The following is a 13,225-nucleotide window of genomic DNA, read 5'->3' as shown; positions in this document are numbered from 1 at the left end:
TGAAACGATTGTTCCATAAGATCTCTTCTTTAAAATCTGTGGAATTAACTGGGTCATTTGAGTGAATTTCTTGCCAATTTGACAGAATCTCTTTATAAAAAATTGGAATGTTTTTTAACTCTAGGTAATTTAGATTGAAATTGCACTGAAACAGGAAAGCACCTCCATATTTTAACAAAAACGAATTAAGAAAGGCGCACCAGTTGTTTTCAGGCTCATCACAGAAACGTTTTACCCAAGCAATTTTTAGGGACTTGTTGACGTCGTTGAAATTGACCATATTGAGCCCGCCTTTGTTCACCGGGCCGATTAACGTACTTCTTTTAATTTTATCAGGCTTAAAATTCCAAATAAAAGCAAAAATTGTTTCATTTACTCTTTTGATGAAATCTGATTGAACGTGTAACACTGAAGAACTGTAAACAAGCTTAGAAAGGGCTAACGTTTTAATAATGGTTACTTTCCCTAAAATCGTTAAATGCCTACCAGACCAGAGATTTAAAACTTTTTGAAGCTTAGAGAGCTTTGTTTCAAAGTTCATGTGTTGGCGAACTAGAGTATCGTAAGCAAAGACGACTCCAAGAGTTGTAACGTATTGTTCTGGCCATGATATTCCGAACGGACTGTACTTACCAAGTCTGCCCTTCCAAGCACCAAGCCACATTCCCTCGGTCTTGTGTCTATTTATTTTGAGTCCGGAGCACGTACCGAATTGCTCAAGAAGGGTGAATAAATTGGAAGCAGAACTGTCATCCGGCAGAAAGGAAGTAGTGTCGTCGGCATATAGGCTAAGTTTAACTGTTTTATTTCCGTTATGAACTGACCTCTGATTGATTCGTCAAAACGAATTTTATGTGCAAGTGGTTCTACGGCAAGTATAAAGAGTAGTCCAGACAGTGAGACAGCCTTGTCTGACTCCTCTTTGAAGAGTAAAGAATTCTGATGCGTAGCCATTGTTAATGACGCAACTGGTTCTGTGCACACCATGCATAATAAGTGATTTTTCCTGAGGCGACCATGGAAGCCGAGTTTCGAGAAAAAAAAAAAAAAACACACAACAACAACAACAACAACAAAAACCTTTATTAAACGTGTCTGGGGTCTTTAGCATTGCTGCTAATTGGGGACACAAACACACAAAAATGTGGTGTCACAGAACCCTCCCCTTATATTAGACTTGCCACAAGTCGACTCTCTTGAGCGACGAGGTTGCGATAAATGAGCGTCTGTTGTGAAAAATTTGTAAGATTCTTCCTATCATCACCGCACCTACTTTCTTTTTCATCAGAGAGGCCTAGTGACGAGTCAGCTGTGCAGCTGCTGTCACATTCTCGTCCCCATAGCCCTTTCGTTTCTCTTAGCCGGCTGGGCCTTGGCACGAGGAAACAAAGGGCTCTGGGGACACAGGATTTCCAGTCCTAGATTCTAGGACTTTCGGTCTTCATGTATGCAGTCATGACGTTTCAAAAGAATGTATGAGAGAGTCGTTACGTTTTCGACTTCCGTTTAGGAATTCTTTGTTCCAAACAGCCAATCAAAAAAATTCGAATTAATTCAAAAATCCTATGTCCCCAGAGCCCTCCGTTTTCTCGTGCCAATCCGGCTAAGAGAAACGAAAGGGCTATGGGGACGAGAATGCTGCTGTCACAAATTCGTGCTCAGGGTCTTGGCTTCTTCTCGGCCGCCATTTTGAAAAGCGAGAAAAACCCTGAGGAAAAGGTTTGGTTGTTTTAATCTGCTACACTGATAAGTAATCATTCATCATTCTCATGTTTCTAACACCTTTGAAACCAAGCTTAATTAAAATATACATGCAGGACCATGTCTATTCGCTCTTCTCGTTGCTCTGATTTACGTATCATATTAAAATCTCTTTTCATATGGTTGCAAAAGTCAACATGAATTATAGTTTACAAACAAGTTCCTTTGTCGGCCATAATTAAAACAATGATTCCTGGCCAGGGGCGAGTGTGCAAATTCAAAGTGAATTCGTCTATTTCCTTGTTGTAGTATTTGTGTGTAAAATCCTAGAATCTCGAACTATTGCTTGGAATGAAAACTCTCTGTCTCGTCTCGTCTCGTTCAACATTTTTAGACATTTTTCAAACCAGTGTCACATTTTGACATTTTAAATGGATCACCCTGATTACAAGGCCATTTTTTTAAAATTCTTTCAGTGTGTTTGTACAGGTGGTTTATACGGTATTCAAGACTGACAAGTTTCTTTCCTGCATTATTTACACACATCCAGTTAATATAAAAGCGTTTGTATACAGCGAATGTACCAATTCAAAATGGATTATCTTCCTTTCCTCGTTGTAGTGTTTGTGTGTTCAATCGTGGTAGCTCAGACGGTTGCTTGGGATGAAAACTTTTTGTGTCGTCCCGTAATAACTCGTAATCATCGCCGACTTAAAGGCTTCACCTTCAACACATTTCACTCCGCTAGCCTGGTATCTTGTGGTTTGCAGTGTCAAAGAAACTCTCGATGCGTGTCAACAAATTTTCAAAAGGTTTCAAGTTTAGAAAAGACAAATGGAATTTGTGATCTGAACGACAAGGGGATATTGCTTCCTATCAAAGAAAAAGAGCTAGAATACGATGAAAAATCAGTTTATACTCAATTTTACGACATGAAGGTAAGAAAATGCTGTCATTGGTTGCTAGAAAGAGAAAATTCAAGTGCTGGGTACACCGGTAGAAGTTGAACTCGTCAATTTCGTTTTATAGCTTGAAAATATAACCGCTAGCAGAGTGTAAAGTTGCTAAATAAGCTTTCAGTTTTGGTTTGGGTTAAGTACTTTTATCTATGTAATTTCATTTGGTGAATTTCATTCAGCGTTAATTTAAAGTAGGCCGGAAATTACAGTCGCGCTTATAATACAGTCGCGCTATTGCATATGTTAAAGGGACTATGTCACGGCTAAGTTAATCTTGTGTTATTAAATTTTGCCAAATATTCGCTATGAAACTAAATGTTTGCAAAGAAATTAATTCTTTCATACTAAATGACAAAACCATAGCTTCCTTGCAGCTAAATGTGTCTCCCGGGCCCCGGGGGGGGGGTACTTGACCTAAGTTTAGGTATAGGGGTGCCGCTGGAGGTTTGAAACCCTGACCCTGTTTAGGACAATAAAAACTTAAAATGCCTACCCTGTGTAGGACAACACCCCCTATTCTAAGACCCTATTTAGGACAAAGGACAACATCAACAATCATTTACGCTTTATGGTGATTGCGTCCCATACGCGATGTTTGAAGCATTGAAATGCAAAAACGCCTATCCGGCCGAATAAAATAATGCTTTTTATTGAAGCGAAAGCGAAAACAATGTAAATACATGGACGACAGTCTTGCAGCCATACCCTGTCTAGGACAGCTTCAGGCCCTGTTTAGGACAGAGGAGCTTGAAATTATATACCCTGTTCAGGACCGGAGGAGTCAAAAACCATACCCTATCCAGCGGCACGTCCCCGTATAGGCCATATAGGGGAGTGCCCCCCCCCCCGGGTCCCGGGCGTCATAAATTAAAGTTACAAGCAGACAAGATTAACTTTGAAAACTGTTCCGCCGGACCATATTTCAAAAGCCTACATCGCAATCCGTTTCAATCTTCGACACTTTTGGCCATCCGTACCTTCTTTTGCATTTGATGTGTTATTTAAATATTCCTTCACTGTTTTAAGAGGTTATTTTATACATTTAAACGAATTTGATGGTCATTTCCTATGCCTAAGTTTGGCTAAAATCCGTGACACAGTCCCTTTAACTTGGGTTTGATATTACAGCTTAAAGCTTAAGGAAATTAAAGTAAACTGTCTTAGATCATTAAAGTCATAAAAGGCGGAAGAAAAGGTATTGACATAATCAAAATAAATACGATATTTTAACTGACATAACTAAAGAAAAGTAAGTTGATTGAATGAAATAAACTAAGTCAAATTGAATAACCAGGCTTGCATTCAAGTCATTCAAGACAATTTTTTTACTTGAAAATCAGATTTCATATATATATATAGGTAGTAAGGAGTACGCATTTATAATGCACATCACATATACTGCAAATGGATTATACGTCTGCAAAAAAAGAAGAAGTCCGTTTTAGCAATTTTCAAATTAAGTTACAGTGCATCTGGAGAAATAAAAACAACGTTAAAAGAAAAAAAACTGCTAGAGCGATCTGTGTTCATAGCCAAAATATATAAAAAATAGGTCACCAAGGGTGACATGAGTCTAAACCGTATGGCATAGTGATACAGATTGCGCGGTTTTCGTAAGCCGGTTAAAATTGGTTAGAGGTTTGTGTTCGGGAGTTTAATTTAAAATGCTTATAGCAAGCTAGGGGCATCGTGGATGATTATGGATGAAAACGAAACAGTCATAAATGTTATATGCTTCACAAAATTTAAAGTATGAACAGGAGTTGATGTTACTTCTTCCGTATTGTCCGTAAAAGCAGAAACGATTAAACATTTGGACAAGATTGCGTGACGATTTACAAAAAGCATGTTCATTACAACAAGGGTTGAAGAACTTCACATCGTTTTCTTTCAGATTTTTCACCATTTTGATGATGACTCTTGAAACAGATTTTGCAATAAAAGCACTTGAAATAGTGACTGTTAATCCATTGTACTGTAAGCACTTAGTGACAGATTTTCCTAAAAACGGGTGTAAATGCTCACGTCAATATAATGATGACCTTTTGAACGCTGGAAACTAGGCAATTATTATCGAGCTACCATACACAGGAGCGAAGACTGTTTATCATGATGTACAAATTTCGCGAATCATCACTTCCATATCAATGTAACCATTTTATGATTTTTCTAGCTGTAAGAAGAACTTAAGATCTCTGAGAGTCGTAAAAGCATGAAATTCGATTTCAGTGTATGGCAAAGGCCGGGACAGTGTAATACTGCAAAGCGGCCAAACAAACGCATTTTGATTTAGTCGCGTAACTTGATTTACATTTATCCATGTACATCTTTTATTTTTGAAGGTTTTTGTTTGCACTGTAAAGAAAAAATTGGTCAAAATTCGAATGACTTAAATACAAAATACGAGGTAAAGTTTTCTATTTTTTAAAACAAAATAAATATTTGGTCGCATGGTGTAAATAAACGCGAGTCGCCGTCGAAATATTTTTTCTCAAAGACGTCTTGCTTTTTAAGCAAGACGAAAACACAAGTGCTTAACTGAACTGAAAACGAAGATTTATTTTCACAAAAAGCTTACAAATGTCTTAACTGGAAAATTATTTCGTCCTGTTCAAGTGTTGAATAATCGTGACTTGAGAAAGAACTTTTAATTATGCGTGGGAACACGTGTCGCTGATTGGCTGTTTTTAATTGAAACTAATCGTGCGTGTCCGTACGGAGTCCGTTCTTGCAGCTGATCATTGTTTTCTACATTGCAGCGAACGATTATCGATCCCGAACCATTCCCTTGGGATTGCTAACAGCTTTTTTCATATAACAAAGAGTCTAATGCGCATGCGCAAAGCGCACGCAAGCATTAGACTCAAAAACCGTTTAAAAAGATCTAAAATGTTAATATGACTCTAAATTTTCTATCGCCTTTTGACATTTTAGATCTGTTTTAAACATTTTTTTATATTTTAGTTGAAAAAAGCCTTGATAATCAGATCTTCGACAATGTGGTACCTTGTTTCAGTCGCTACCACCTGCCTTTTTTGTTGTGTTTTGACTCAATATTTGTGATTTCATTAAAAGGTTCTATAGAAATTAAACCTTTTACCTCGATTCGAATGATATTGAAATCCTCCACTTTTGCTTTTCTTTGCAGCACGATTGTCAACTGACCGGCTGTTTGAATGCGGGCTCGTGCACCTTCAATGAAGTGTCGAAAATCTTTTACTGCAAGTGTGCGGAGGCCTAGGCTCAGTTTCCAGCCGTGGGGGTTTCGGTGCGCCCGCGATCCTCTCCCCAACCACGGCTGGGCGCACGGGTTTCACTCCTTGTCTCTGACGTAATAGTATTAATATTACAGTTTGTTTTAATTATGCAATAAAAAGTTGCTTTGTGCATAATTTACTACTGCCGTGTTTCAATGCGAAGAGTTCAAAGAGTCCCTGCAATGTTGCAAGCAACACCTCGTAAACGCGTGAAAGTGTTTAAAAAAGATGGTTGCTTTCTTTGTGGTAGAGAAGAACTCAACTCAAGAAAAAGGCGATCTCTAGAGCAACTCGAATTGCAACAAAAGGTTTCAGAATTGTTACCATTGTCACCGGAGGAGTTAACAAGCAACTCTCATCGTTATGTCTGCGAGACGCCTTGTTTCAGAGACATTGACAAGTTTTTTAAACAGAAAGCGAGCTGTGAAATGCTTAAATCTTCCATTGTGCAACGGTTCGAAGAAGGAGCAGAACAACGGATAAAACGATGTCTGCCTTCCGATGTGGAACCTCACCAGTCGCCCGAATTGAAGAAGCATTCTCAGGCAACAGGTTTACCGCGTGGTCAAAGTAGTAGTAGTTCTCCTGCTCCTACCTGTGAACCTGTCTGTATTGGTGACGATAAACCAGCACCACAAGCTATGGTCCAACAGTTTCTAGGCCCTTGGCCTTTATCGTCCGTAGCAAACATGATTTCCCCTGGATACATATTTTGTCCCAAGCCACCACTTAATTCAACAGTTCAGACTGTTAAAGATTCAAATATTGTTGACGACGACTGCAGTGATTTCAAAGTAAGTTACCAGCAGCTTATTTACAATATTAAATTCAGAAACGAATGTCCACATTGTATTTTCAATTGTCACTTGGTAAATATGGCGCGAAAAATGGAACTTACAGTAATAGTGAAGATGTAAAAAGTGATTCTGAAAAAATGTAATTTTAATGATCCTCGCTAAATATTTGGTTATCGTGGTGAAAAACAAGGAACATATCGAATTTACTGGAATTATCATACAATCAGGTTTTGATTTTCCATGTATTTGTCAATAATTCCCACCCCTGTTGCAGTCATCCAAGTTACCAGTAAGATTATTTCAAGTTGTTAATAGTAATTTCAAGTTATTAATAGAAATCAAAAATTCTAATGTTGAAATATTACATTCCAAACAATAGGTCACTATCAATTACTCAAATGGCAAAAAATCAAAGGAGCTACCAGAGGATCTCACTAAGCTTGGAAAAGCACTTGCAAGGGGAAGTGATTCCAAATCAATAGTTACTGCCATGCTTTCGTCATCAGAGCTGAGACAGAGTGTAGAAGAGCACATATGCAATGTCATTAGCAATGAGGCCAAAACACTTTGTTCAACAAAATCACCCTCTTGCCTAAGGACACCCACAAAAGAATCAATGTTAACATTTTCATGGAGTGCAGCTGGGAATGAGATCCAGGAAAAAGCCCCTCTGCTACACAGGGTTTTACAGGCAGCTGCAATTCCAAAATTTATGCAAGGTCAATCAGATGCAGCTAGGTACCCTGGGATCTGCCTTGCAGCTGGAATTTTGTTAAAACTTCGAGACCCTGCTATGAGCTTAATTCCTTATGTCATGAGCCTGATGTTAAAAGCTGCAGGAATAACAAAGAAGGTAAGCACTTGATATTTAAATAAATTATTGATAAAAAGGATTACATCCTCACAAACATTTTTATGCACTGTCATGGTTGTCAATGCTCCTTTTGTATTTGATTAGCCACCATTAATAAGTTAACTAACCATTGATATAGTGAACATCAGATCCCTCTATGTGTGATAGATATAGCACAGCAACATCTCTTTATTTAGGTATACCGTATTTATTCGATTAAGCGCCCTGGGCGCTTATTAACTTTTTGGACCTTGAGAGTGAGCGCTTATTCGAGGTGGGCGCTTATTCGAGGTTGGGCGCTTAATCGAATAAATACAGTATTTATTTTCAGATTAATGAAGGTAACATAAAAAACTTGTCTCTACTATAGGGTTTTATCAGACTTAATCATTTGGGCCTCACAATGTCACCAAAAAGCATTAACACTGCACTAGACAAAGTTGGTGAAGATTATAGCATCAAGTTAATCCAAAAGAAAGAAGAGGTGTCAGATTACTTGAAAAAAGAAATTGAGCTCAAGCATCAGGAGAAAGAGTTAAACACAAGGATAACTGAATTGGAGAAGACAATCAAGGCAAGCAATGACATAACTTCAAATGCAGACTTGGTGGGAGACCTCAATGAGTCTAGACTGACACTGCAAAATGTGAAAGACAAATTGGATGAGCTGGCACAAAGTAGGCCTTCAAGTTTCAGTATTGTTTTAGACAACCTTGACATAAGGATTGAAGCTTCTGAAATGACATCTGAAAATCAGAATAAAGATCACCACTGGTGCAACCATAATGCAGTGTTTGACAGGGTCAATCCAGTTGAACTTTCTGATGAAAAGCCACTTGCAGATATTCAAGATGTTCCAAACAGAGCCATACTGCCTTTACTGGAGGACCACAAAAAGATAATGGATGACTTTGTTATCCTGGTTTCACGAGTTTTTGTGGAAAACTTTTCTTCATTTGACATTTTCAAAGACATTGTGCCAAACCATATCAAGCACAAGTATTCTGAGGAAATGAAAAAGGCAACAAACAAGGTACGGTATACAATATTCATTTAATTTTCATATTATTTCCTTTTGTGAATTGATATGAATGTTGCAGTTCAATTTTACCTTTGGTACATACCAACAACATACCAGATTGTACCAAGGGTATATGTAAACTCAAATCACAGCATGTACACTTTCAAAACATCCCCCTCTTCTCAAATTGCACCCTTTTCCTTGCCCTGATAATTAAAGACTCTGTAGGATGTTATTAGACTCGAAATAGAGCAGTTTTCAATTGAGTGCCGTAAAACTAAAAGCAAAGTAATTACTCTGGCCAATCACAAGACACAGACAATCCAGTGAACTAATCAGATCTTAAAGCAACTACATGTAGCTGGGATGAAGGGCAGGGAAACTTGCACGAGGGACATGATTGGTTTTGGTTCTGACTGTTTTTGTTCTAACCTTCAGAGAAAGTGCTGCAAGATTATTAAATCAATCACTTAGCGTAGTACAGTCAACTCTCTCTAAACAGACACCACTATAAGACTGACACCTCTGTAAGATGGACAGCTAGTGTCAGTCCTGTCCCTACTGTTTCTCAGTTGTCTTACTGTAACTTAACTCCCTATAAGACAGACACCTCTCTAAGAAACACAGTTGGAGCTGGTCCTGACAGGTTCTGCCTTAGAGAGAGTTGACTGTAACAGAAAACCAAAGCTAACACAAATTACTTTTGACACTCAAGTGAAAACTGCTCAAATAGACCCTTTTAACTTGTGCACTCAAACTCTGGCAGACTCTTATTAATAGCAACTGCTCAGGGATGTTGGAACCGGGGGGGGGGGGGGGGGGTTGGTTCGCAAGGGAAATAGTTTACACAATAAATAATTACTTGAATTACATTAATAATAACATTTCTCATTTAAAATATTAGGTCTGTTGATTTCTTTTCAGCTGAATTTTAAAATTTGAGAACTAATAAAATAGAGCATCCATTCATCTGCAGGTACATCTTGGAATGCTATTCAAGAACGAAAACCTCGGAGAGGATATGATAGATATTCTAAGAATTCTTCATGAGTGGGTGCCACACACAAATGACAATGGAGTGGAAATATTTGACAGAGTACCAGTTGTAGGGGACCAGCTCACACTGGAGCGTGGGTTAGAAGGCCAGTTCTCAGTCAGTAATGCCTACTCAAAAAGAGGGCGGTTGGAAGGCTTGTTCTTTCAGTTGGCTGACTGGCACCTTGAGAATAAATTCTTGGCGGTAAGAATCCAACCTTTTTTGGACTGTATTTTCAAAACACAATGTTGACCTATAGCAATAGGTCACACAACCTTGACCTTCGGAGCAGATACAGGGTTCTTTGAAAGAGGGAGCTAGAAATACTATCACCAAAGCTGCTACTCAATCAATCAATAAAATTTATTTACCCTCGGAGCTGAGGGGGGCTGACTAGGCCCCTAGCAAACATATGCTAATACGCTGAGAAAATACTGTAAAAACGAATAAAGTTCAAGTTCAAGTTACTCTTATATAATGGGCTGTGAAAATAGATGGCAGGAGAAATTGTATACATTTTTTTCAAGGTTTTCAAACACTACGTATTTAATGGCAATCTATTTAATAACAAGACTTCAACTTGGTTACTGTTTAATCTGATCCAGAAGCTGCAACTATTGTCAGTTATTTGCCTTGTCTTGAGTGGCATGGTGCATGGCCGCAATATCTGTAAAGCAAAGACCATCTAATCAGATTTTGTTATTAACATAAAATAAGTCACCAGCATCACAACAAGATTTTTATATTGTATATATTAATAATTGGTAGTAGTTTGTAATTCGAGCTGGGCCACTAGTTTATCAGTTTTTACTGCTTGCCATTACTCTCTTTTATTAGAGTTGATTGATTGAAAGGATGGTACAGTAATTGGGGTAATGTAACAAAATATATTAATATATTATTTGTATTTATTTATCAAACAGCTTATATTTGGAAGAGTTTATAGTGGATCATCAGCATGTGACAGAACCTCATTATTTGCCCTGCGCAATCTTGTTAATTGGCGTGATGTTGTTACAGATGCTGAACACAAGCCTGCACCATGCAAGAGATTCCTGAATTTAGTATTGGATGCTCAAATTATTGCTGCTGGATTAAAATTCTTTGGAATGAAAAATGTTAACGACAAGCCAACAGAGAATGGCTTCAGTGAGAGCATGAAAGAGAGAATTAAGCCAGTCAAGCTAAAGTATTTGCAAACGACTGTGCTGAAGTTTATTTGTACATACATTGTTGACATTGAATTGTACAAAACGCACTTCAGTAATATTGATTTGCTACAGAAATGGGAAGACCATGAAGCCAATCAAGTGGTGAATCTTGATGGAAGATATCCATGCAGATTTAGCGGGTGCCAAGCATCTTTTAGATATGATGGACGCAGCAGAAGGCAACACGAGCTGGCTCATGACCCTCCTCCAGAAATCAAAGAAGTACCACAGTTAGCAAGAACACTTCCTGACCAAATGGATCAAAATGGAGTTGTTCAAGATGATGTTCTTAACTACCACTGCAGCATAATGAACATGGCTTTACTACTTCGCAATTTCATAGATGCTGGAAGAGAAGGAGATGGAGTTCGGATTTTGAGATGTATCAAGTTTTTCTTGTTACATTTTCGACAGGATGGTTCAGGAAGCGTAAAATATGCTCTTGAGTCTCTCTATCATTTGTTTCAGGTTTTTGCCTTGTCAACCCCACGAGAAGCAGAGCGTCTCACATGGAACCGTACTGTTAACACTAAAGGAGGGGAAGGGAATAATGTTTTCCTAGATCTTAATCTCGAGCATGACAACCATTCTGTCACTGAACTCCTAAGGGCCTTAGGAGCGAATGTAAATGAAACAAGTGTTAACAGAATTTGCAGAGCATTCTTTCTTATACTTAATTTGCTTGAGAAGCTCGACTGTGAAATGCATGTCCCCAAAAACTCAGCAGAACATACAAAGAAAAACATGCATGGAGATCTAATGACTATTGTTGATGCACTGGTCACAGAAGATGTCTTCACAAGGAAGCTTGACAGAGAACCTCTAAAGCTGTTTCACAACTGTCCTCGTGACTATTTACAGTTTTTGGATACCAGTTCCCTATTTAAATGGATCAATGACCACAAAAAGAATATTGTTGAAGGCAGAAGACCTAGATAGATTCTTAAGCCCTACAATACTTTTAACTGTCTGTAATATTCTCTCATTGATCATGCATTGAATTAGCAGCTCACTAGGTTTAGGTTATCAAAACTAGAAAATATGTGCACCACTGTAAGATGAACCAGCCCAAATGGTGTAGAATAAAATTCAGAAACTTAAGGTCATTTCTTCAGCTGTGGGACACACCAGAAATTAAAGAGTGACTGTTACCAAGACCAACTTAACTCTTTGAAGTTTCAGCCATAGAGTGATCAAGATCAAATTTCTCTCCACTGTATTAATACATATTTATGAGATTGTGTGAATAAAAGTAATTGCCAAAGAGAAATAAAAATTACTTGCTTGAATTTTAAACAAATTTCCACAACCATTATTCTGTTGGATATGAGGTGGTAAATAGCAAACAAGGGGCATAGCTCCGGGGTGGCTAAAACTATCTAGTATCCCACAAGCACCAATGGAATAATTGTTTTATCAAAAACACCCAACAAATTATAATTTCGGAGCTCCCGGCTGTTCTCGCTGATACGTACATCTACCATAATTGTGACCATTCGCCTGTGAACCAATCAAAACTCAGGAATTGCAATATACCATGGCTCGTTTTTATGAAAATGTTGACTACAGTGTATGGGGGTTAGTAAAGGGTTAATTTTACCTAAGATAGAACTGAAGGTACTGTATATGTAATACATGCATTGAAATTTTAAGAATAGCTGTTGATTTTAGGAGACCAGACTTCGAGGACAATGGTTGGTAACATTAGAGTTATTGTTAATAGTAAATAGAGGGATTAAAATATACTTCTTATAATGACCAGGTGTAAGTCACAACATAATTGACATGGGAATATATTTATTACAGTTGAACAAACAGTGTACCTTAGAAAGACTCCTGCTCTTCTGGGTAAGTGTGCATGTCTTCTGCAGTAAGAAAGTCACTTGGTACAAAGTCAAGATCATCACCACACCACAAATCAATGTCTGGTACTATAAATGAGGAATCCAGTAGTTGCTCATCATTTTCATCAAAGTCATGATCACAGTCCCCAAATACCAAGTTAAGTACATACAATATTTCTGTGGCAACATCATGATGCCAGATGTCTACATATTCATAGACATTGGTCAAGGTGAAAATTTTTGATGCATGGTCCACAACTTGAGCCATCTGACAATCCCCAAAACCAGACAATAAATCGATTGGTGTTAAAAGTGGAACATTGTGCTTGAGTGCCATTTCGAGAAATGAACTATTTAATGCTCTCTTTAAATACTCCAGTTTTGCAACGAGTTTTTCCTTTTCACCACTTGTTATAAGCCTCTCTGGTGGTTTTTCGGTGCTGTGCTGTGGAAGTGTATTATCAAAATAGACAAAACTGCAAGTGTTTACATCACATTTACATCTGCTTTTGCAAATGTCACAACATTGATGTGCATGATTGTATC

The 13,225-nt window shown here is 38.0% G+C and overlaps 3 protein-coding genes across 3 annotated transcripts in view; 2 read left to right on the top strand and 1 right to left on the bottom strand.

Annotated features, from left to right (window-relative positions):
* The window catches only part of LOC144648141 (EGF-like repeat and discoidin I-like domain-containing protein 3), a 200,767-nt gene that overhangs the window by 12,189 nt on the left and 175,353 nt on the right, over positions 1-13,225 (top strand). The gene's annotated exons all lie outside the window — the stretch shown is intronic.
* LOC144651393 (uncharacterized) lies at positions 5,991-11,774 on the top strand. The gene is made up of 5 exons (XM_078511323.1): positions 5,991-6,711; positions 7,094-7,567; positions 7,938-8,600; positions 9,565-9,828; positions 10,548-11,774. Exons 1-5 carry the CDS (start codon positions 6,073-6,075, stop codon positions 11,772-11,774), a joined length of 3,267 nt encoding a protein of 1,088 aa, XP_078367449.1. The 5' UTR covers positions 5,991-6,072.
* Positions 9,974-13,225, bottom strand: part of LOC144649519 (putative ATP-dependent DNA helicase RecS) — a 4,613-nt gene continuing 1,361 nt past the window's right edge. The window contains exons 1-2 of the mRNA XM_078509029.1: positions 12,659-13,225; positions 9,974-10,291 (exon numbers count right to left, since the gene is read on the bottom strand). The exon at positions 12,659-13,225 is cut by the window's right edge and continues 1,361 nt beyond it. Coding sequence (XP_078365155.1) covers positions 12,660-13,225 — 566 coding nt within the window. The 3' untranslated portion in view covers positions 9,974-10,291; position 12,659. The remainder of the gene's footprint in view (positions 10,292-12,658) is intronic.

Source organism: Oculina patagonica, chromosome 4 (genome assembly GCF_052425735.1).
Source record: "Oculina patagonica isolate OP01 chromosome 4, crgOcupat, whole genome shotgun sequence".
Classification (NCBI taxonomy): domain Eukaryota; kingdom Metazoa; phylum Cnidaria; class Anthozoa; order Scleractinia; family Oculinidae; genus Oculina; species Oculina patagonica.
Note: the sequence above shows the minus strand (reverse complement) of the source record. Positions and strands in the feature narration are given on the sequence as shown.

What these genes read in the sequence shown, in the direction of transcription:
- LOC144651393 (XM_078511323.1), top strand. Translation starts at nt 6,073, where the DNA reads ATGCGAAGAGTTCAAAGAGTCCCTGCAATGTTGCAAGCAACACCTCGT. An exon ending in ACGACTGCAGTGATTTCAAA is followed by an intron (nt 6,712 to 7,093) that starts GTAAGTTACCAG and finishes TCCAAACAATAG; the next exon opens with GTCACTATCAATTACTCAAA. An exon ending in TTGAGAATAAATTCTTGGCG is followed by an intron (nt 9,829 to 10,547) that starts GTAAGAATCCAA and finishes TTTATCAAACAG; the next exon opens with CTTATATTTGGAAGAGTTTA.